The sequence below is a fragment of the Papio anubis genome, chromosome 6, assembly GCF_008728515.1.
Source record: "Papio anubis isolate 15944 chromosome 6, Panubis1.0, whole genome shotgun sequence".
NCBI classification, from domain to species: domain Eukaryota; kingdom Metazoa; phylum Chordata; class Mammalia; order Primates; family Cercopithecidae; genus Papio; species Papio anubis.
In genome coordinates, this window is record NC_044981.1 from 126,226,266 (window position 1) to 126,251,102 (window position 24,837).

The 24,837-nt window shown below is 40.7% G+C and overlaps 1 protein-coding gene across 13 annotated transcripts in view; it reads left to right on the forward strand.

Moving 5' to 3' along the window:
- Nucleotides 1–24,837, forward strand: part of MAP7 (microtubule associated protein 7) — a 212,321-nt gene that overhangs the window by 14,563 nt on the left and 172,921 nt on the right. For 4 of the 13 annotated variants that reach the window (XM_009206014.2, XM_009206016.2, XM_031667402.1 and 1 more), the window contains exons 1-2: nt 12,450–12,687; nt 13,081–13,220. The exons of 4 other annotated variants lie outside the window; for them this stretch is intronic. In XM_009206014.2, coding sequence (XP_009204278.1) covers nt 13,088–13,220 — 133 coding nt within the window. In that variant the 5' untranslated portion in view covers nt 12,450–12,687; nt 13,081–13,087. Of the gene's footprint in view, nt 1–12,345; nt 13,221–24,837 lie in introns of those variants that run through there. 5 more of the 13 variants (XM_003898126.5, XM_003898129.5, XM_017958297.2 and 2 more) reach the window with 4 other exon arrangements.

Below are 24,837 nucleotides of genomic sequence, written 5' to 3' on the forward strand. Positions count from 1 at the left end.
TTGGCTCACTGCAACCTCCGCCTTCCAGGTTCAAGTGATTATCCTGCCTCAGCCTCCTGAGTAGATGGAATTACAGGCATCCGCCACCATGCCCAGCTAATTTTTGTATGTTTAGTAGAGGCGGAGTTTCACTATGTTGCTCAAGTTGGTCCTGAATTCTTGACCTCAGGTGATCCACCCACCTTGGCCTCCCAAATTGCTAGGATTGCAGATTTGAGTCGCCGTGTCTGGCCTTGGCTTATTTTTATGGAATCCAAAAGTGTTTTTTTAATGGCTATATCATAGTTCTAATTTTTTTTTTTTTTTTTGAGACAGAGTTTTGCTCTGGTGACTCAGTCACCCAGGCTAGAGGGCAGAGGCACCATCATGGCTCACTGCATCTTTGACATCTGGGCTCCAACGACCCTCCCATCTCAGCCCCCTGAGGTAGCTGGGACTACAGGTACACGCCACTATGCCAGGCACCAGCTAATTTTTTTTTCTCTCTCTCTTTTTGTAGAGATTGGATTTTGCTATATTGCTCAGGCTGGTTTCGAACTCTTGGGCTCAAGCGATCCTCCTGCCTCGGCTTCTCAAAGTGCTGGGATTACAGGCGTGAGCCACCGCGCCTGGCCCATAGTTCTAAATTTTAAGTCCTTTGCTAAAATATTGCTACAGAGGTATGTTGCTTTAAGCCATAGAGAGATGGACCTCCTAACACCCATTCTGACTGTAAACAAGGCACTAGCACCACGTTGACTATGCTTCTCTACCAGGAAAATAGAGGAAACATACAACTTGCCTTCCACGAGATGTTCATGAGAAGCAGGAGGCAGTTTGGGTTTCTTCAAGCAAAGTACATACATGAAATAGAAAATATCAGTAAGTTGTCTTATTAAAGTCACAAATTTTAGAAGAAACTTTCTTAAGTTGCAGAAGACCATTTACAAGGTGTATCCTGGGTGTGGTGTGTGGGCATGTATGTGAGGCACATTTCTCGCTAAGAAAATGATATCTTGTTCAATTTGGAATTTAGATTTTTATATCTTTTAAAAATTTTTGGCCAGGCATGGTGGCTCACACCTGTAATCACAGCACTTTGGGAGGCCGAGGCGGGCGGATCACCTGAGGTTGGGAGTTTGGGACTAGCCTGACCAACGTGGAGAAACTCCCATCTCTACTAAAAATACAAAATTAGCTGGGTGTGGTGGCGCATGCCTGTAGTCCCAGCTACTCGGGAGGCTGAAGCAGGACAATCGCTTGAACCCAGGAGGCGGAGGGTGCGGTGAGCCGAGATCGTGCCATTGCACTCCAGCCTGGGCAACAAAAGTGAAACTCCGTCTCAAAAAAACCAAAAAAATAAAAGTTATTTAATTTCATAACTTCGTAAATCTGAAAATACGTCACTTCCTCAGATGGGTCCTGGGTTGAGATTCTTCCAGCAATGCCCCCAAATTGTCTTTTTGTGTCCAGTAGCCACTGTGGAAATTGATTAAACAAGTGTTCCCGATGCCATCTTTGAAATATTAAAATGTGTTATTCAGTAAAAATAAACTGAATTATTATTGAAATAAGTTTTGTACGGATTTACTTAACACTAGGAATAAACCCATCCCAATATCCTGGTGAAGATGCCCTCCCTGTATATATAAAAAGTTACATCCATATACTTTGTGCAGTGACTGTATAAGGCCCAGATAGAGTATAAATAGAAGAGATGTCTCAACAGTTGAAAGAAAGTATGGAAATAAATTGAGAAGTGGGAAGCTATTTTTAGTCTAGAAGACCTGTGAGACTCAAATGACCTTGGATAGAAAAACCCCATAATCTTATACTCCAGTGAAGCCTCACGGGGAAGAGCCCTAGGTTGGCATTTCAGATTCAATCCTCAGTATCCCAGCTGTGTCTAAAATGGACAGATTTGAGAATGTCATTTCTTCAACTTATTTACAAACTGATCAGGCCCAACATCTATCTGCTGCTCGCTGAGAACAGCATCAAAGTTAAAAAAAAAAAGAAAAAAGAAAAGGAGTTCCAATCATCAACCAACTGTGCAACACAAATCTAAACCATGTATGTGATGAGACCCACATGTCATTGTGAGAGTGTTGCAGGACTCATTAATGACACCCAGAGTAGCAAGTAAGTCTTCAAGAAGGCTTTGGAGGAGAGAAGGCCTATGTATGAAATGGCAGAAGGTTCAGAATTAGGACTCTGGATATGGAGTTCAGACACCTGTGAATTGGGCATTCTGAACCCCTTGTACAATGTGCAAAGCTGATTTTTTCTTACACAGCACAGTGTTGCTTACTATTACAGATGTCCCTATCTGGAAACATGTTCATTCAACACTTTGCAGATTTGCAGTTATTTTCAGAACAGCTTTTGTTATACAAACCTCCCTCTTTTTGTTGTAAACATGGTCTTTTTCCAGTGCGCTGGATAAAGTCTGGCTCTGGGCAGTAAAGGGACATGGCTACTGCTTATTTCAGGAACTTAGGGGCAAGTGTCTTCATGCCTGTGGAAACAGGAGCCAGCTAGAAGTATTTCCAGCAAAAAATTTAAGAGAAAGGAGAGATTTTTTATTATGATTTTGATTTCTTTACTGCAACATTGCAGGTGTCTGGAGTATAGCCATTACACTTTATGAAAAAGGCAAAATGGTCATTTGGGGTGTTTTAGGAAGTTTGCCAAAAGGCTCCTTTGTCATTATAATCCTTCCTAAGCTGCCATCCATGGGTTTAGGTTATGGATATGAAAAGTGAAAGGGTTTGAGAGATGAAGTAGGTGTCTTCGGAGTGCTTACCAACCTGTTAATCTTTTTGAGATGTTAATATTTTCATATAGAGCCCCCTAAAATCTTGATGGCTCTAGGTCAGTCAAGCCTAAGAGAAGATGTATTTGTCAAAAAAACAAAACAAAAAAAACCTTACTGGATTGCTAGTAACATCTACTTCTTTGAAATTAATACTTCATATTTTTAAAAAAAATTATTGATGCATTAGGAATATTTTTTGCTTAGCAGTTACAAATTTTAAGAGCTTCTAAGCTTGTTACTCAATCCTAAATATACTTATATCTTTATAATTTAGCTTAAAGGCTTTTGGTGTTCTGGTTGGTTACTGACAATTCTCAGTGTGACATTCACTGAAGGAAAATGTATCAAGCCTCTAACTTACTCACCACAATTATATAATTTGGCATTTCTTTTAGGTGCTTCCTTCCTCTAGATTGGTTTCAGAACTATGCTGAAGAATTGTGTGTAATTTTTTTTTTTTTTGTCAGAATTGGTGTGTTAGGCCTTTTTTGTGTCACTTAAACACCTGAGGCTAGGCAATTTATAAAGAAAAAAGGTTTAATTGGCTCAGGGATTTGCAGGCTGTACAAGCATGGCACTGACATCTGCTCGGCTTCTGCTGAGGGTCCCAGGAAGCCTACAATCATTGTGGAAGGTGAAGCGGGAGCAGGCACGTTCACATGGCAAGAGAGTGGGGTAAGGGGAGGTCCCAGACTTTTAAACAACCAGACCTTATGTAAACTAACTGAGGGAGAACTTACTCATCACCACAGGGATGGCGCTAAACCATTCATGAAGGATGCACCCCCATGATCCAGTCATCTCCCACCAGGCCCCACCTCCAACATTGGGGGTTACATTTCAACATGAGATTTGGAGGACGCAAACATCCAAACTGTATCAGTTGGTTTCAGTTAATAAATAAACCAAAAAATAAAGTTGAGTGCCTCAAACCTTCATACACTTTTCTCATGAAAAGCATTTTTATCCAACCCTCTCTCCACCCCCCATGTACGTATCTATATACTTTAGTTTTTACTGATTGAGAAAGTGGAGTTACTTCATTATAATAGAGAAGGACTTTTTTGTAATCTATATATCTGTACTTTCTGAATCATTTAATGTTCAGATGAACAGACTGCTTAGTTCTTATCAAAAGGGTTTATTTGATAACGCTTTTAAGCTCACCAGTACTTGATTCTCAAAGGGTGATCATTAGTGAAAATAAAGAGGGATTTAATAAGTCTAAGATATCCTGACCCCAACTGTAGGAACATTATATTCATAGAGCGTTACGGTATTGGAAAATTATCTGAGTAAATAGTAGCCATCCTATTCAATGAAGATTGTGATCATTGATACATAAACCTTTGACTTTTGAATGCATGCTTTCATTCGCAGCATGTTGACTTGAATGTGGGAGTGTAGTTATCTTAATCTGTCTGAGGTCACTGACTGAGAGGTAATTTTAAGTGTCAACTGGGCTCAGCTGTGGTACCCAAACATCAGCTGTTGCTGGGAAGGTATTTTGTAACTATGATTAACATTTGTAATCAGTTGACTTTAAGTGAAGGGGATTATCCTGGCTATGGGTGGGCCAAACCCAATCAGGTGAAGACCTAGGAAAGAAGAAGGAGGGGGAAGTCTGCCTTAAAGCTGTGACATGGAAATCCTGCTTGAGTTTCGAGCCTGCCAGCCTGCTGCACACATTTCACACTTGTTAGCCCCCACAGTGGCAGCAGCCATTATTCCTTAAAATAAGTATATACAATATATTTCTCTCCAGAGAAATAGCCAAAAATACTATTGGTTCTATTTCCCTGGAAGAACCCTCACTGATACACTGACACTCAGGAAGAAAATTAACAGTTTTTACCTGGAATCATACAAATCATTTTAATTATTTAAGAGATAAAATTTAAAAATTAATCTTTCCTGATTTTTTTAAGATAAAAACAGGATATTCAACTCGCAGTAAAAAAAAATGGATGTCTTTTAATTTCAGGAGGTTTTAGGAGAAAGAAATGGAAAGAGTGGCAAAGTAGCAAAGGACGGTGATACAGTTTAGATACGGTTTCATGTTGAAATATGACATCCAATGTTGGAGGTGGACCTAGTGGGTTATGTTTGGGTCATGGGAGCCAATTTTATGAATGGCTTGGCACTCTTCTCATGGTAATGAGTGAGTTCTCATGTGAGAGCTGGTTGTTTAAAAGAGCCTGATGCCTCTCTTGTTCCCTGTCTTGCCATGGCTCCTTCTGTAAGCGTCCTGAGCCCTCAACAGAAGCAAATACCAGCACTGTGCTCCTTGTACAGTCTGCAGAACTGTGAGCCAAAATAAAATTTTTCTTTATAAATTATCCAGTCTCAGGTATTTATAGCAACACAAAGCAGACTAACACAGATGGGACTGAGGAAAAGTCTTAAAACATTCTGAAATGAATGTTCTTCACCTGTCCAATGCTCTGCTGTCCTAAAGACTTACTGTATCACTATCCTTAAAATGCCCATAAAGTCATACACTGAATTGGTTTGCTGTTCTTTAGTATCGTTCTTCATTCACAAACTTTTAGATTTCACCTCTCAAGTCACATAGCTATAGGGATCCACCTATAACAAATTGGCTCATTGAGGGGAAAACTCTCTTGTTCATCTTTATCAGTAGGTTCTTTTTGTTGTTGTTGTTGTTTTAGACGGAGTTTGGCTCTTGTTGCCCATGCTGGAGGGCAATGGCGCGATCTCGGCTCACTGCAACCTCTGCCTCCTGGGTTCAAGCGATTCTCCTGCCTCAGCCTCCTGAATAGCTGAGATTACAGGCATGCGCCACCATGCCCAGCTAATTTTGTATTTTTAGTAGAGATGGGGGTTCTCCATGTTGGTCAGGCTGGTCCTGAACTCCCGACCTCAGGTGATCCACCCACCTTGGCCTCCCAAAGTGCTGGGATTACAGGCGTGTGTATCAGTAGGTTTTCATTACATTGTGGGTGAGAGAATGTGGGAGGTCTGGAAGCTGCAGGTGCAGAGATCAAAGTAGTGTGGCCCTCTTCTTTTTTTTTTTTTTTTAATTGAGACGGAGTCTCGCACTGTCACCCAGGCTGGAGTGCAGTGATGCAATCTCGGCTCACTGCAAGCTCCGCCTCCTGGGTTCACGCCATTCTCCTGCCTCAGCCTCCCAAGTAGCTGGGACTACAGGCGCGTACCACCACGCCCAGCTAATTTTTTAAAATATATTTTTAGTAGAGACGAGGTTTCACCATGTTAGCCAGGATGGTCTCGGTCTCCTGATCTCGTAATTCGCCTGCCTAGGCCTCCCAAAGTGCTGGGATTACAGGTGTGAGCCACTAAGCCCGGCCATTGTGGCCCTCTTCTAACCCAAACACCTGGTGAAGGTTCAGTTGTTTCTGTGATTTAGCATTTAAGGCTAAATCCTCTGGGCCATCAGTTGAATAAGTAAAATAATGAAACGCAGAGTTGCTTACAAAATGAAGCCATGTGAGTAAGTAAATGCACAGGTACAGCAAAGGAAAGCGCTTTATCTCAGCCTTGCTTTTTCCCTCTGCCTGAGTGTTCTCTCTTGGCTATATAACTTGACTTTCCATTTGCATCAAGTCATGGAGTCTCAGGATCAGAAGCAGCTCTAGAGATAAAAAAAAAAAATTCCAACTTGTGAACAGTGCCTTAATCCAACATCATCATCCCAGATCAGTGTTTGCGCACAGCTATCTTCAATGTCAAGAAACATAACTTTTTACATTCTGGTAACTTCCAGTCACTGTTATCAGTTTTCTCTTCCAGAACTAAATTTACACTTCCACTAAAAGTGTAAATTCTTCCATATGTTAACCTTTAATTCTGTTATTTTATTCCTCTGGAGCCTTGTCTTATTTTCTCCTATGTTATGTCTCCTATGTTATGGCCTAGAATATTTATGATAAGTCCTGGGTCACTCTCTTCTGAATGTGTTCTCATTTATCATCCTATTTCAGATATCTTGCAAGTACCATGTGGTATGAGGACCAGAAAACAGAGAACGCTTGTCTTCTATTAGGCACGCTGGTGTCTGCCGATTCCGCTGTGACACTGTTAGGGTTTTTACTTCCTCAGTGCGCTGATGATGTTTAGTGAGCTTGTTGCCCAACTGCTCTCCTTGTTTCTGGTGCAGCTTGGGTAGGTCTTCATTTTATACCTGTCCAGTTGAACTTTTTTTAAATATAAAAAGAGATGTTCCTGTTTATTCCTACTGAATTAATAAGAATGTAGCCTATTCAGTAGGAATAAACTGAATAGGCTGTATCCTGTCTAAGTATAGCTCATTATTTCATTCTTTGAGATCATTTTGGACCTTAGTCTATCCATCTCTTAGTTTTCTTTTATCTATGGATATAAAGCACTTGTTATCATATTAATCTTTAATAAAAACATTAACTACCTTTCTTTCCATTGCCCACTTCTCCATCTTTCATCTCGACTATTACAGGAGCTTGGTATTCACGTTCAAGCCTATGGATAAGTTTTTCACACTGCTAGAGGGATGTCTGTTAAAAAACACAAACATGATTGATTCTCCTATTCCTGTTTTTATGTCTATCCCTATGGCCACCATTTGATCCCTTTTCTCCACTTGGACGAAGTAGTTACATAACTAGTCTCTGTCCTGTCTCTCTTTCTCACTGCAAGTTCATCCTGGCCTGTCTGGATCACACATTTAGCTGTCAATACCCTTCAGTGGCTCCCCACTGCCTCTGTTTGGTGAAAACATTATGCCTTTGGCTCTGTATCCCCTCTGATGGCATGCCCCAAAGCACCCCATCTGGCATCTTTGACATGATTTTACTACTCCTAAAGCAAAGCAAGGCAAGGAACCATAGTTTCATTTTCTTATCTTTCTAATGGTGTGGCTCAACAATAAAACTAAACACTAAATTAAACTGCTCACAGACCCTCAGTGAATTAGGTAACTTACAGAAACACAGTCCAGGCATCTGTATGAATCTTCTGTTGAACTCAGAGATTGATTTCTTTGCCTCATTTGGAATCTATAAAACTGGATTTCTTTGCCTAATTATCGTGAGGGGAGAGGATATCTTTGTACCTTTAACTTTTATCAAGTAATTCAGAAGTTCATGTGGTGTACATTAATGAAGTAGTATCAATGAGAGTAATGAATACGAGGGCTGAGAGGCACTCTAATATGTGCTACTGGATTAAGGTTTAATGTGGCATTTCACACCTAACGTTTAGGAAAGGGTTTTAAAGCTTAGTATCCTCACCTCACATTTGTATAAATGAATCCCTAGAGTTTGAAATTTGTTTGTGATAGAGCAGACGTGGGAAAATGGACTCTGTAGGCGCCATGAAGTGTTTTGCAGTGAAGATTTATAGAAATGTTATAAAAGGCACCACAGGGACCTCGTACTTCTGGCTGATGGCATCACCACTACTAGGGCAGTATTTACTGTTTTTCTTATATGCCCGTTAACAAAAAGTGGTCAAATAAAGAAGATCAAAGCAAATCTGCCTTTTCCTTTCAAAGGGTTGATACTTCTTTGTGCAGTATTTCTTTATCCAGCCTCTTTGACGCTATGCATGATGCTGCAAGATGGCAGAACGTCGTGCCTTTATCGTCACAAAAGCCATCAGTAAGTGGCGTAATTCTAGGCAACTCTGAGGCCGCCCTTTAACTTTAAGAATAGAGTGGCAAAGAACCAAATGGGAACCTTTGTTCCTTAGTGGTTGTTTGATTCCATGTCAACCTGTGTTGACTTTGTCATTTTCAAAATCATGCATAGGTTTTAAGTTGCATAAAAATATTGTTAAAACTCCTGCTAGAAGTAAATTGCAGTTTATCTTGGGGAGATGCATTAAATACTTAAAAGATTACTGAAGTCCGGGAGTTTTGAAGAATTAACCATCTCCTTGAATGTAGAAATGTGGAAAAGAATTTTGGAACTTCTGGACCCTGATGAAAAGTAAATAACTTATACATACGTGGAACTTGTAATTTACTGGTGACAGACCATTCAATCCGCAGTAATAATTTCTGTTTTCAGCTCTAGCCCTTGAACAGTACAAATTAGGCTCTTTTTTCTTTCAATAATGTTTTCGTAAAGCTCACTGGGCTTTTAGAAAGGGAAATTTTAGATTTGTTTCTCACTGGTTAAGCAGATTTCTTGGATTCATTCATGGAGTGTGCTGTTTTCCAACTTTATGGTCACAGGAGTCTAGGAAGCATAAATGTGAACAGAAAGCTGACTCTATGTGTGTGTATGTGTATGCATGTGACTACATGTTAGTCTTTTATATAACGTTGTGACAGCTAGGCCCAACTCATGAGCTTACTTCCCCAACGATCAGCAGGTTTGACTCTGTTTCATATTCATCCAACTCACAGGTTGGACATAGGCCAGAGATGCCAACCAGCCAGGGTAGGAGGACAAAGAGACATAAATTTATTGTGGACTAAGCGGGTGGGGCCTGCAGTTGCTCAGGGGCCTGTGGGACTGTTTTAATTATAGTAGCTGAGTGGTAGTGTTTTTACCCATACATGTGAATACATTTTAAAATTATACCACAGAATATTTTTACGCAATGTAAAGCCAATCTAGTTGTAAAATCAACCCTGTTGCACAAGGCAGTGTCTCATTTCTCTCAAATTTGTACAAAGTCTCTATTAATACAACATTTGTCACTTTAATGATTTAAACAAAGTAATTGCAAAACCTGACTGACTATTGGAGAGCTGCATGCCCATTTCCCATGGGGACTGATTTAAAAACCTCTATATCTGCATGTGACGTGCAAGGATACTTGTACCACATCTAATTGAAAATGCTCCTTAGTACTGGAGAAGAGTTCAGGGGGCTGGGCGCGGTGGCTCATACCTATAATCCCAGCACTTTGAGAGGCCGAGGTGGGTGGATCACCTGAGGTCAGGAGTCAAAGACCAGCCTGGCCAACACAGTGAAACCCCATCTCTACTAAAAATACAAAATAATTTAGCCGGGCTTGGTGGTGGATGCCTGTAATCACAGCTACTCAGGAGGCTGAGGTAGGAGAATCACTTGAACCCAGGAGGCAGCGGTTGCAGTGAGCCGAGATTGTGCCACTGTACTCCAACCTGGCAACAGCGAGACTCCGTCTCAAAAGAGTTCAGGAATTCAGAGTAGTGTTTATTTTACTTTGGCAGATATTTAAATTTAAGGTCTCACCATACCCCTTTCCGTATTTGCCTTTGTTTTGGATCAGAATGTCAAAGGGAATTGGGAGAAGATGGTACTCACATCCCTACAGGGGCCAAGCCACAGTATTCCTGGAATTCCCCAAGAGCTAACCCTATATTCATTAAAGTTTGGGTGTGAACATTTAAGAAACTAATCTCAAATGAATTTAGTCTTAAGTGAAAAATGTGTCCTTAGGGTAGGAAGAAAATCCTTTATTATTATTATTTGATCTTGTGGTGTTTGCTTTTTTGTGACAGTGATGCAGCTAGTTGATGTTGGAGTCAGGATTTACAAGACAGCAGGATGGGAGCATCTTGACTCGGTGGAGATGATCTGTTAGTTATTAGAGCAGCAGCTAGGTTTATTTGGAAAGTGTAAGCTGTATTTGGGTAACAAACATTTCTAAATGAAATTAGTCATTTGCTTAAGACATAGATTTTCATTTTCTTTACCAAAAGGTAGTTTCAAGTATGCTTATTTTATATGTGGGGTTTTTTGTTATTCTTTTGCTTTTTTGTTTTGTTGTGCTTTTGCTATTGTACATACTGACCTGATTCTCTTGAAGTAGAGGAAAGAAGTTAATGTGGATTTGAAAATATTTTCGTTTCACAAATAGTATGATATTGATGTATATTACACCTATGTTTATTGATCATCTGATTAAAGAAAAATAATAGGAAATAACAAATGTCTCATTCAAGAATAGAAGTTTATAAATATAAAAAATTATGGAAGTATGTTACATTTACAATTTGTATTCATTTTTTTATTTCTTAATAAGATCTTGAATATTGGAGGCATGCCTCCTCCCTTTCCTTCCATCTCCACATAAGTTGGAGAGAGATCTAGGATTCAAAAACATCTGGGCCAAGCATTCGTCATCAGGAGAAGCACTGGACTAGGAGGAAGGTGGTCTAAATTTTAATTGTAGACTTGGCGCCAACTAACATTTGACCTAGGCAAGGAATTTCATTCACTTCATGAGATTTGGCTTCCTCGCATGTAAAATGATGCTAACTCCCTTGTTTTCTCAGGCCCATTCAGCTCCAAAACTCCATTCTCTTTTGTTCCAAAGACCCACTGCACAGATTGACACAATTTAAAATAAACTCTAAAACTGAAATTTCCTGCGTTTCTTCATGCCAGAGATCTAATAAATACATGTGAACTTAATTAAATCCACCAGCCTGTGGAGGGAAAGAGTTCTGAAGATTCATTTATTTTTTTCAGCATGTGTTTGCTCACCATTTAGTACATCCCCCAGCACCATGCTGGACAGTAAGAGTAGATACAAAGAAGTACTTCCTGATAGCGTTGATAGTTGAACTGGAAACACCTTGAAAATAATTACAAAGCAAAAAATGGACTAGTTACAGCAAACTATTATGAAGTATAATAATAGTTGGTATTTATTAAGCACTTCACGTTGCTGGCACCACACTCATTTAATCCTCACTCTAATCCCATAAGGTAAATGATAGTCATCACCCCAATTTTACAGAGAAAATGGAGGCACCGAGAGAGTTAAGTGATTTGTCCAAAGTTACTGTTTCACACAAGAGATTTAGAGAGGATATTTTACTTGCCTTAGACTCCCTTGGGTCCTCTCTTGGATAAGTAGGTTTAAGTACTGAGAAAAAGTAAGGGAGTAATTTGGGAGTGGGAGGATTGCTTTTGACTTGCTAAGCAGACTTGATTTTTATTAAAATGCAAAAGCAACAAATTTTTTTTCTTAATTTGGGGGTTGGTGTGTTTTAATGTCATTTATTGTAAATTCTTTTTGGAGACAGCATACATTTTAAGCAGTCTAGAAGTGAAGAGTCTTAAAGTGAGATAGCTTATTTCAGGAGAAAACAATAATCACATGATTCTGTGCTTTGAAGAAAACGATCCAGAAAGAACTAAAATTGGGTCAAGTGTTGAGCATCGCTCAGCACCGCTGGTAGTGACTGCCCAGAGTGGTGGGGACTGAGGGTAGGGGGTGTGCTGGGTGTAATAAAGGCAGGTTTTTCTCCTTTGGAGAATTCCCGAGTATAGGTTCTGTCCTTGAAACTTCAGTTGCAGAGGAGACTCTCCACACTGTGATCTCTAGTGGGAGCCAGCATAATTCTTCCCTTGCCTGTCTTCCCTGGAGGGTTTCAGGGACATGGCACTGGTGGCCCTCGTGACCAGTGCTGCCAACCCTGTTTTTATACATGCTCTGGGGTGGTAAGAATGTCAGGAAAGTAAAGGGAGCTGCTCTGTGGGTACCAGCCACGCCTTCATTCATCCAGGGGCTTGCAAACGTTACGATAGACAACCTGGCCCAGAAAAGAAGAAAAAGCCTTTCTTCCTCAGGCCTCTCTCTCCATACTGAGGAGTCTACTGCTGCTTGTGCAAGCAAAACTCTTTCTCCTCCCATCCTGCTGCTCTGCCGCTGAGAGGAAGAGGGAGCTGCCCAGCGGCCTCACGCAGTAACCCTCTGCTGGTGAGTTCCCAGAACCCAGCATCCTGCAAGCTGCTGCTTCTCAGCTGGGGAGATGGAGCTGCTCTCCGCCCTCCTTGATTAGGATATGTCAGGGTTGTCAGGGCAACTGTTAACGGCAGCGTATCATATTTTCCCCTCTCTGCTGTGGGCTGAATATTTTACTGTGCGGTGGCAGGAAGAAGACTGGGAAAAGGTGCTGCAGCAGGAAGAAGCTGATTGAACAGGTTAGGCAGTGGTGGGAGGCACCAGACCCTGCGTGTCTTTAGTAGGGCTTTTCTGGAAAGTGTGTGTGTGTGTGTGTGTGTGTGTGTGTGTGCGCGCGCGCCCGCATGCATGCGCCCGAGCAATCGCCAGCGCATGTGCCTGTCGGGGAGTCAGTGGGAGGGGGCTGGTAGGGGAGGTGGGGAAGCTGCTGCTAGGTGAGGGGAACTGCAGGGCCTCAGTTGCCAAGTGGCTGGTACTATTTGTCAGCTGTTTGCAAACTGTTTACCCATAGGGGATCTATTACAAGTGCTCAAATGAACAGGCAGCTTAGGAACTAGCAGCTTCCTGGGAGCTGCAATTACATAAGCATATATTTTTAATATAATAATAATTAAAAAAAAAAAAACAAGTAGCAGCGGTATGCCTGGATCAGCTACAGCTCTCCGACACGAGAGACTGAAGAAGACCAATGCAAGGCCAATTCCCCTTGGTTTATTCACCATTAATGAGGAAGACGAACAGCAAAAGAATGGAAATTCCAGAAGACCGAAAGGTATGCATTAGCTCCATCATTTGGTCGGAGCCAGATCCAGCCCTTGTCTCCCACACTGCCTAAAGAACGTTTTATAAACTGTGCTGCTCGTGCATGCTCCGGGGAGTGCTTGTGACCTCCTAGCACGGTTTGCTGGTAGTGTTTATACCCTCTGTAGGGCTGTGTATGCATGAAATGGGAAACAGTTTTTGTAGATTTGGTATATTTCAGATCAGTTGCCTTTTTTGACGTAAGCTACTTTCTTGGCCTAGAGATCTTTAATTTTTCCCATGCTCACTTCAACAGTGACCAGTCACTCTGTCCTCATCAAGAGGAGAAAATACTGAGTTATCAAGGTTTAAACGAACATCTCCCCACCTTCCTTAGGTGCCTCAGATAATTTTTGCTTACTTCAATGAAGTGAGTTTCTGCTTTAAAGGGATGAGTTAAAGTGACTCAAGAGTGCAACCTTTTCTAGGCAAAGGGTCAAAATGTCACTTCTCTTTCTATACTAAAATGCCTACTAAAATGCCGAGAGTAAAGAGGGGCACAGCAAACATTGAGGGCGAATGTGGAGGGTGAAGCTAGGGAGCAGGGAACAGATCATGAGGTTGTATAACTTCTGATGATAACTTTGTCACTGAATGCGTGTATGGCAGTTGAAACGCACAGGGTACAGAAAAAGGAAGTCTGACCCTTGTGTTGTTCTTTCACGGTGTGAAAGGTAGCAGCAGCTTGCCAGCTTCTTGAGGGCCTGTGTACTGCATCATCGTCAGCATTGTCTCACAGCTGCCCTCCCAGGGCTGTAATTATCAGCCAGAGACAGCAACATCAGGCATTTTTGAAAAAGGGGCTTTAAGGCCTTTGTTTTATGTTTTCCAGCATCCTAAGTCTTGCTTCCCCTTCCCCAAAATATATAAGCTGTTCTTAAACAGATGGATTATGAGTTTTCTTGCTTTTATGTGCTGATTAAATTTTAGCATGCACTTAAATTATTCTGTCACTGAGATATCAAATTTTCTTCTGTGATGCAGAGAGGTAGCGTCACAAAGTAGAAAGCAAATATTTAAACAATGATAAAGTGAAGAGTGTTAAATGGAATCCAGTGTCTGAGGACTCCTGGTTTTCTTTTTCCTGGTTCTTGAATGAATCTTTCTTTGCTTTTCTTAAATGTAATTGAAACTGTCTACATTAGATCCAAAAGCATATTACTTCATTTTTATGAGACTGTACACAGGAAAGTTCTAATAAGTAGAATCTTACTACTGTAGTTGACTTTTATTTACTATCAGACCAGGCTTCTGTCTGAGAACCAAATGACCTCAGAATTCAAATGATGCTATGACTGGAAGGTGACTTAATGTGATTCTTTTATTTGCCTGTGAATTAGATCGTTGAACCAGAGTGTGTTGCTCTGGATGAAAACTAAGGACTTTAAATTTTTAGCGGCAAATCATTTTGACTCTGAAAAGTTGGTAACTTTTAAAATTAATGTGGATTTGTTGAATTGTTCCCATGGGGTATTTTTGGAAACATTCTTGATTTGTGGTACTTTTCCTTGGATATCTTTGGCAGTAACTTAGGATAACCATCCATTTTATTCTTAATAATTTTCTTTTCTTTTCAAGGTGGAGTCTTGCTCTGTTGCCCAGGCTGGAGTGCAGTGGCGCAATCTGAGCTCACTGCAACCTCTGCCTTCCAGGTTCAAGCAATTCTCCTGCCTCAGCCTCCCGAGTAGCTGGGATTACAGGCACCCGCCACCACGCCCAGCTAATTTTTTTTGTATTTTTAGTAGAGACGGGGTTTTGCCATTATTGGACAGGCTGGTCTCAAACTCCTGACCTTGTGATCCTCCCACCTCGGCCTCCCAAAGTGCTGGGATTACAGACGTGAGCCACCGCACCCTGTCCTCTTCTTAATAATTTTCTTGAATACCTCTTCCTGTCTCCTGTTGTTGTTTTTGTTCAGTTGCCTTTTAGCATTTTTTTAAAAAGGAAGAGAAAGGGGAGGAAAGAAGATGCTTCTAAAAACCTATTGATTTTTGGCAATTTATGTAGGTTCTTGGATAAGAGAGACTTAATCAGGGAGTTTCTGACCCCCTACCATTTTTCTTTCTATCCCTACCCACAGTGGTGGGGAGGGCAAAGGTGGGTATTGGAGGAAGACTGAGAAAAACAATCCTGTGCTGATAAGGATGTCCAAACTTTCTGTGGATCATCAATTGTCTTTGTGACACATTCAATAAAATAACCAGATAACCCTGGGTATCTCTAATTATGCTCAATGAATAAAATTATTGGCTTTGACTGAATTTTTCATTGGGTCCATCTTAACAATAGGAATATTCACTTTGTAGTCCAGCTTTGTTCCATGGAAAATGATGGAAATGTTCTGTATATGCACTGTCTAATACAATAGCCATTAGCCACAGCTGCAGAGCTTGAAATACAGCTAGTGCAACTGAGAAACAAAATTTTAGTTAAATAGCCACATGTGACTACCTTGTTGGACAACACAGTTCTAGTCGGTAGAGCTGTTACGTTCTGAATTTGTGTCTTCTCTGGTTTGTTCGTCCTTACTGCTTCCTGGTATTGGATATGGTTGGGTCCTGAAATGAATGTGGTTATTAAGAAGAACATCAAGGAGCAGACAGCCTCTTTACTGCATGAGAACACAGAAAACTGGATGTGTAGATAATTCCATTTTTCCTCTTCCACTTAAATGTTGTTGCACTGTTCTGATTATTATTATTATTACCAGTCACTAGTTGCCTGCATCATTTGTTGCACCTTTTAATGGACTCTTTTTTTTTCCTCTCCTTTTTATTTTTATTTTTTCTTTAGAGACAGGGTCTTGCCCTGTTACCCAAGCTGGAGTCCAATGGCATGATCATAGCTCACTGTAGCCTCCAACTCCTGGGCTCAAGTGATCCTCCTGCCTCAACCTCCTTAATAGCTGGAATTACAGGCACATGCCACCACACCCAAGTAATTTTTTAAAAAGTTTTTTGTAGAGATGGGATCTTGCTGTGTTGCCCAGGTGATCCTGAACTCCTGTCTTCAAGTGATCCTCCCGTCTTGGCTTCCCAAAGGGCCGGGATTACAGGCGTGAGTCACTGTGCTTGGCCCTCTCTTATTTTCTAAATCAGTTATTCCCAAAGCATCATAGCAAGATGACATACAGATTATATTTTGTGTGTGACTGTTGTGATACACAATCAGAAACTTTTCCCACCCCATGGCCTAATCTGCCAACCATACCCAAACCTGGTATCCAAACCTGGTTTTCATGCTTAGTATCTTTTTTTTTTTTTTACTGGTAGTAAAGAAGTTTACCATCTAAATTTGATGAGTTGAATGTTTCCGTTCAGGATTATCCTGGCTAATGAGGAGTACCATCTTTTCAGGTACCATACTGTTGGGCAAACATCAAATAACTCAGTAAGAGTGAGTGTGGAGATTACCATCTGGGTTTCTGTGGTGGCTTCATAGTTATCTGGTGGGGTGGCAATAGTTTGTTTAGATGGTAGACTAGATCATTCTTGAAGAAGTGATTACTCTTCCATGTAATCAGTAGGAGTGTAATGTTTTACATACCTGACTGTTATTACCATAGTAATTAAATAGTCACTGGGAGCGAGCTGGGCTTATGCTGATGCTCTTATACCTCAGAACCTCAAGCCTCCTTGTAATGCTGACTTCAGGACTGGCTTAGGAGACACTGTTTAGGTGCTGCAGTAACTAAATGCCCTTGGATAGGTCTCAAGGCAAACCTGCCTTATGGTGAATTTTGCTGAGCACAGTGATTATTAAGTAATAAGGCGTTTTCCTCCTAAACCAGCATTTGTTAAATGCTCACTCTGTGGCAGATTGCTCTGCTGGGGTTTTCTGGAAGTAATGCAAAGATAATTGACATGGTTTCTGCTCACAGAAGTGCAGGAAGAAAAATATGTACAAATAATGCAAGAGTATAAATTGAAGTCAGGAAAGGAAGAGGACGAGAGTGGTGGAAATGTTAAGTATGTGCCAACTGTGAAGACATTGGCCTCAAGATTTTAATCTGAAACAGAGCGTTTAAGGGATATAGACTCCTCTCCCATCCCAAATGTCTGGCTGAGGTTGAAGACCTCAGACCTTAAAGACGGGAGCAGAGAGTAATGGGCAAAGCATCTTTTAAATGTCATTATAGAAGCTAGACATCCACACAATATTTACCTGCAGATAGACACTTCTAGAGGCTTCATGACTATTACACAATATATTTTACAACTTCTGCTTTGTAATGGTCTCCTGACTCATTCTGTGAACTGCCTAAAGCAGTCATCTGATTGACTTTATACTCCTGTCTTGTTTTTATATAAAACCTGATTGATGTGCAGCTCTAATATTAAATTTACTCATGAGACTTGACTCTAAATGACTTTTACTTGATTTTATCAAAATTATCATCTCCCTCAAAAGACGAAAGACTCATCACTCTCTAGGTGGATCATGGTCTTCCTGCTTTCAGTCTTTCCTCTTTCCAACCCATCCTCCATAGCATGCCTCTATGACATCTTTCCAATGGGAATGTCTGCCTATTAGAAATAAACTTCTCAGTGAAACAGAGGTCTTGACTAACAGTCTTGGAGCCATATTTAGTCTATAGCTATGTTTATTTGTCTCCTGCAGGTGTTTATGAGTCAACATTTAGAAACTGATTTTTTCTTAATCTGGATTTCAGCTTCCCTTGAAAAATTGGAAGACACAGCCACTCTTGTCGTCTTCCCAGCAGTCATCAGCTGGAGCGAAGTAGCAGCTGTCACCATAGCTAGAGACAGGTCATGCGTGCTGCAGTGCCCCTCTTCTAGAATATACATTACATGGCCTGCCTCAGTTATCTGCATTACCGTAGTCATTGCTTTTGTGACCCCTGACCTAAGGAATAGTCCAAGCCCCTTAGCATGGCACCTAGACTACCTGCCAGCTGGTCCCTTTTTCCCTCTTCATCCTCTTTCCTGCCACTCTTTGCACTTTGTGCTCCAGCAGCACCAAAGTGCTTGTTGCATTTGCCTGCTCCGTCATGTTCTTGCATGCCTCTGTGTCCTACTCATGCTCATCTGTCCATTTTCCTCATCTTTCTTCCTCATTTGGGTAACTCTGACTTTCTTTGTAGAATCAGATCACATGGCATCTTCTCCAGACTTTCCTTTGGTGCCATGTCCAGGAAACCGCCTCTCTTGCTCCCAGCCTCCTCATTCCTGGCACAAAGGGCAGCCCCTCGCTGTGTTCCTTCGGCACTATAAGTCATGTACTGACTTCAGCCCTGACACTTACTTACTTCAGTGTAATGAAATCATCCATGCACACATCCATGCCCTTCCTTCCTACAAACACTGTAAGCTTTGTAAGGGCCAGGACTCATCCTTTTTATACCCTGTACCTTCCAGAGTACATGGAACATTATGAAACAAAGGCAAACTTAACACTTAAAATAACTTTACAGACTCTGAAGGTCTTCATGATATAGGAATTCTAAGAAATGTTGATAGCATTAGAATTGTCCTTTCAAGGTAACTACTTGGAAAGAGACAATTCTGTGTTTGATACATTAATCATATTGCTCTCCATCAAACTGCATTTGTCTAATAGTATACCAGAGATTATCTCTTTGTTGTCTTCTTCTCCTCCATTTTTTTTTTTTTTTTTTTTTTGAGGGAGGCAAACTCTTGCTCTGTCTTTCAGGCTGACGTGCAGTGGTACGATTATGGCTCACTGCAACTTTGAACTCCTGGGCTCAAGTGATCCTCCTCAGCCTTCCAAGTAGCTTGCAACTAGAGGTGCACACCACCACACTTGGCTGTTTTTTTTCTTTTAATTTGTAGAGGTGGGGTCTCGCTTTGTTGCCTAGGCTGGTCTCCAACTCCTGGGCTCAGGTGATCCCCACACCTTGATGTCCCAAAGTGCTGGGATTGCAGGAGTGAGCCACTGCACCCAGCCCTGTTTTGTTGTTTTCTGTCATGCTATTCATTTTTCTTTGGTGGAAAAACAAAGGTATATAGTTATAAGGTGCTATTAATTGACCACTTTGTGAATATCAAGGTTAATAATGCTTTCTGTCCCTTTTGTTAGCTAATCGTAGATTAAATTGTAAAGAAATACAACTTCTCCTTGAGATCAGGACACAGTGGTTCTGAGAAACTGTACTCCCCCACCCCCACTTTGTTAAAATGTATATTTCTGGAGCCTGCAGTGACTTCTCTTCTTTTGGCTTTTCCACCATAAAGGTAGAATTTCCTCCAGTTAAGGTTTCCAAATGAAATATAATCTAGTGTTTATCATTTATATTCCTATCGGATAGGTGATGATCTAGCAACTGTAATGTCCTTTTCTAAGTTATGAATCTTTTTGTTTTCCAAGAGGAGTCTTAGAATAAGAAATGTGAATGCCTCTATAGAATCATTCTCATACATTTCCTTGTTTCTTTTTCTCTTTTGTTCTGTGAGGCTTGCACCATTGTCTTTCCAGTGTCCTTATGTGTGGCATTTTAGGGCTAGGCAAATGGTTTTAGCTGTAAAATTTAACAGCTAGGGAGGCAAAAATATATTTTAGAACAATGATATCAAAGATCCTTATTTTGAGGAGGAAATCTTGAGGTCAAATTGATTGGCATAAAGTTTTATTTGCTGAAGAGATCTTAAATGTAATATTTTATTCAAAATATTTATATAAAAATAATAGGGGATGGAGCAAGGATCACATCATCTAATGTATGTCTTGTACTCATTGGATTCTTTGTAACTATTGAATAAAAGAATACAGCTGTTCCCTAGGCATTCTGTGTTATATAAGTAAGAATCACCACATACATTACTGTGTACAAGAGGAACATGATTTAACCTGTGTTTGGTTATCCAAAGTTTTTGTATAGTGAGGTACAATATAAAATGTAATTTGCTTGCTATATAAAACTAAAAGACTGAAAAATTGTGTGCCTGTTTCCAGAGCTATAATTGATGGAGCTAAAAGAGCTGACTCCTCCAATCACAGGAACCAAACACAATTAAGTATTTGCTTAGAGCCTCCTGGCTGATAACTCTTAGATATTATTTATTAAAAGATTATAGTCTGAGTTTGAATTGAATGTCCATTTCCATTAACATCCGTGTGTCTCCAAGAGCAACTTTAATTTGTTGTTACAGAAATTATCCAGGTGGCTCCAGGCACCTTGACTATGTTTTTCATTTAGCAGAAACTTAACAGCAATGAAAATGATTTTACTGAGAGACTCCATCTTAATTCTCAGATCATCTAGACATTTAGGAAAAACCCACTTTATGTTGCACCTTCCATATGTTATGTTAAGTTTATGTTCTAGATTTGCCAATTCAGAAGATAAGTCATGCCCCGTTATACCCCAGACTCAGATGCAGAGGCCCAAAGTGTGTCACAGATGGACATAAGGCACTGTTTGAAATATTTTACCAGAGCACCATTTGACATTTATGCCAACTGTAAAATGCAGGGGTTTTTTGTTTGTTTGTTTTGTTTTTCCAGGCTATCTGCCCAGCATTGGTTTGTTAGTAAGAAAATTCTCATAGAATCTTTCTGGATTCCAAAGAATTTACAATCCCAGGTCCAGTATGGAGTGGGAATGACGTTCAGGAATATAGACCAAGAAAAATTATCTTAACAGTTTTGATCTTGAATATATATGGTTTGGGGGACTAGATTCATTCTAAGTTAAAGTTGCAGGCCTAATAAAGTAGTAAAAATATATTAAAATACCAAGATTCAGCAGAATCTGCCATTCTAAAATCATTATTGAGAACAACAGTGTGGAGGCTCGAGCTGCCTCTGTACTCCTAATAGGATTGCTTTCAAGGTCACTAGCTGAGTGCATGACCAAGAGGTGTCTTGGAGTTGGGCAGGAGGGAGGAGAGTTGGAATCTCTATTAGCCCCTTTTAAAAACTTCCCAAATAATGTAGCTTAAGATCTAAGTAAAAATGCAACTTTAAGAGAAGTTACCCCCTTATAAACCAGTTGTCATCTCTGAGCCCCAGTGTAGAACTATAGAAATTGAGAACCAGCCACTATCAGGGATATCAGTTTACATAGTGGGAAAACAAGATACTAGGAAAGTTTCACCATGTTCACTCGTAGTGAGTGGCCACAGGTCCAAGTTTGCCACAGTTATTAGAAATCCAGGCTATATTTGGTGTGAGAAACTGTGAAAAAAGTGCTTAGAAAAAAGTGATAGAAAAAGTGCTACATGTGGAAGTATGCACATTATTGTTATTAATATTTAAACTTTCTAAGCCTCAGATTCTCATCTGTGAAATGAGATGAATAAAATCATGCTCACAGGTGATGGCGAGTATTAGAGAGAATATATAGCACTTACCTTATTCTCTGGAAAATAATTGGAGCTCATTATATGACAATTATAACATTGGTAATTTATAACCAAATGTCTCACATTTTCTGATAACTTCTACTGACATGTTCTGTTGGGAGAATGGCCTGGTGGAAAGACCATCATGCTTGTCTGTGCCAGACCTTAACCAGTCTCTTTTTATAGAGATATTTTCCCTAATCTAATTTCTTTCCTTAACTTGCTTGTGAGTTAAAATTTCTAGGAAGGCTGCCCCCTTTCTTGTGTCGTTTTAGTCACTTTCCTGCCATAGGCGTATGTGACTGGTCCTTGTTCTGTGTTTGCTCATGTGGATCAGAAATCCTAGCTGCCAGGTAGATTGCTCATGCAGTACCCTGTAATTTTGTTGTGTTAAATGAAGGAAATACATGGCCATTATGTCAAATCACCTCACTTGTTATTTTAAATATGATTAAGGGAGTGTACCTGTTATTCCTTGGGATTAATGGAAACCTCTGATCTGCCTTAATCAGGGAACAATAGCAGTGATCGTCTGACATTTTAAAACCCAATTCAAAAGGATTTTTTTTTTTTTTTTTGCAAGGGTTTTTTTTCCCTTCTGATGTGGGGTGTGCGTGTGCGCTCATGTGCATGTATGTGAGTTGCTTGATGGCAATGTCCTGGGCTAGTGGACAGGTTTCTGCCAGTGGTTGAGATTATGGATGCTTACACTGGGGATGCCAAATATATCCAGGCTTATTTTATGCAGGCTTATTTTCACATACTTATTTTCAGCACCAAGACTTCTTATTCTAAGTATGATTAGCCATCTTTTCTTTCAGTACTTCTTGTTTCTCTGTGCTAGTCTTGTTTTGTTCTCTAGTCACTCAGAAGTAAGTGCTATGAACACTTATGGTGGAGAAAGCCTCAAGTTAAATGTTATTTGCTGCTATAATTGAACATATATATGCCAGCGGATCTGTGTCCTGGTACAGTAGATTCTATCTCGCTTGGAGCTCTTCCCTCTACCTGGTATGTACTTCTGCTGCTTCTCCTCTTTCCACTTCACTCTACCTGGTCAACACCTACTTGTCCTTCAGTTTAAATGTCATTTCCTTCGCCAGGCATGGTGGCTTATGCCTCTAATTCCAGTGCTTTGGGAGGTCAGAGTGGGAGGATCATTTGAGCCTGGGAGTTCAAGAACAGCCCTGGCAACAGAGACTCTACAAAAAATACAAAAATCAGCCAGGTGTGGTGGTGTGCGCCTGTGGTCTCAGCTACTCCAGAGACTGAGGTGGGAGAATCCCCTGAGCCCAAGGAGGTCGAGACTGCAGTGAGCCATGATCGTAGCACTGTACTCTAGCCTGGACAGCAGAGTGAGACCGTGTCTCAAAAAAAAGAAAAAACAATTTGTCATTTCCCTAAGGATGTCCCCAGACCAAGCTAGTCTCAGATTCTAGGCCGTTTCTTACTCCAGGCAAATTGTGTATTAAGTGTTTGCTGAGTTGTTGCTTATTGTCTGTCTCCTCAACTAGACAGAGCTTCCAGAAAGCAGCGAATATGTCTGTCAGATTCACACTGTGCCCCCAGCACCTAATACAGAGTCTAGTATGCACATACTTTCTTTTATTGTGCTTCACAGATACTGCATTTTTTTTACAAATTGAAGGTTTGTGGCAACCCTATATCAAGCAAGTCAGTTGGCACTATTTTTCCAATAGCATGTGCCTACTTCTCATCTCTGCATTACATATTGGTAATTCTTGCAATATTTCAAACTTTTTTGTTGTTATCATGATACCATATTGGCCAGTCTGATCTCAAACTACTGACCTCAGGTGATCCTCCCACCTCGACTTCCCAAAGTGCTGGGACTACAGGCATGAGCCACTTAACAAATATTGTGTGTGTTCTGACTACTCCACCAACCAAGCCATTTCTGTCTGTCTCCCTCTCCTCAGGCCTCTCTATTCTTTGAGACACGACAATTTTGAAATGAAGTTAACTAATAACTTTACAATGATCCCTAATCTAAGTGTTCAGGTGAAGAATTACATGCCTCTCACTTTAAATCAAAAGCTAGAAATGATTAAGCCTAGTGAGGGAAGGCATGTTGAAAGCCTAGATAGGCTGAGAGCTAGGCCTCTTGTGCCAAACAGCCAAGATGTGAATGCAGAGGAAAAGTTCTTAAAGGAAGCAAAAAGTGCTACCCTGGTAAACACACAAACGATAAGAAAGCGAAACATCCTGAATGCTGATACAGAGAAGGTTCGAGTGGTCTGGATAGAAGATCAAACCAGCCACATGTTCATTAAGCCAAACCTTAATCCAGAACAAGGACCCTAACTCTCTTCAATTTGGTGAAGGCCGAGAGGTGAGGGAACTGCAGAAAAAAAGTTTGAAACTAGCAGAGGATGGTCATGAGGTTTAAGGAAAGAAACTTGTCTCCGTAACATAAAAGCACAAGGTGAAGCAGCAAGTGCTGATGGGGAAGCTGCAGCAGGTTATCCAGATCTTGCTAAGGTAATTGATGAAGGTGACTACACTAAAAAACAGAGTTTCAATGGAGATGAAATAGCCTTCTGTTGGAAGAAGATGCCATCTAGGATGTTGATAACCAGAGAGTCAAAGTCAATGCCTGGCTTCAAAGGATAGGCTGAATCTCTTGTTAGGGGATAATACAGCTGGGTCACTGCAATCATTGACTTGGAGTTGAAGCCAATGCTCATTTGCCATTCTGAAAATTCTAAGACCCTTAAGAATTATGCTAAATCTACTCTGTGTGCTCTGTCAGTGGAAAAACAAAGCCTGGATGACAGCACGTCTGTTTATAGCATGGTGTACTGACTATTTTAAGCCCACTATTGAGACCCACTGCTTAGAAGAAAAAATTTCTTTCAAAATATTACTGCTCATTGACAATGTACCAGGTCACCCAAGAACTCTGATGGAGGTGGACAAAGAAGGTTAATGTTGTTTTCTTTTTCCTTTTCTTTTCTTTTTTTTTTTTTTTTTTTTTTTTTTTGAGACAGAGTCTTGCTCGGTCACCCAGGCTGGAGTGCAGTGATCTCAGCTCACTGTAACCTCTGCCTCCTGGGTTCAAGTGATTCTCCTGCCTCAGCCTCCCAAGTAGCTGAGATTACAGGCGTACACCACCACACCTGGCCAACTTTTTGTATTTTTAGTGGAAACAGTGTCTCATGTTGGCCAGGCTAGTCTCGAACTCCTGACCTCAAATGATTCACTTGCCTTGGCTTCCCAACGTGCTGGGATTACAGGCATGAG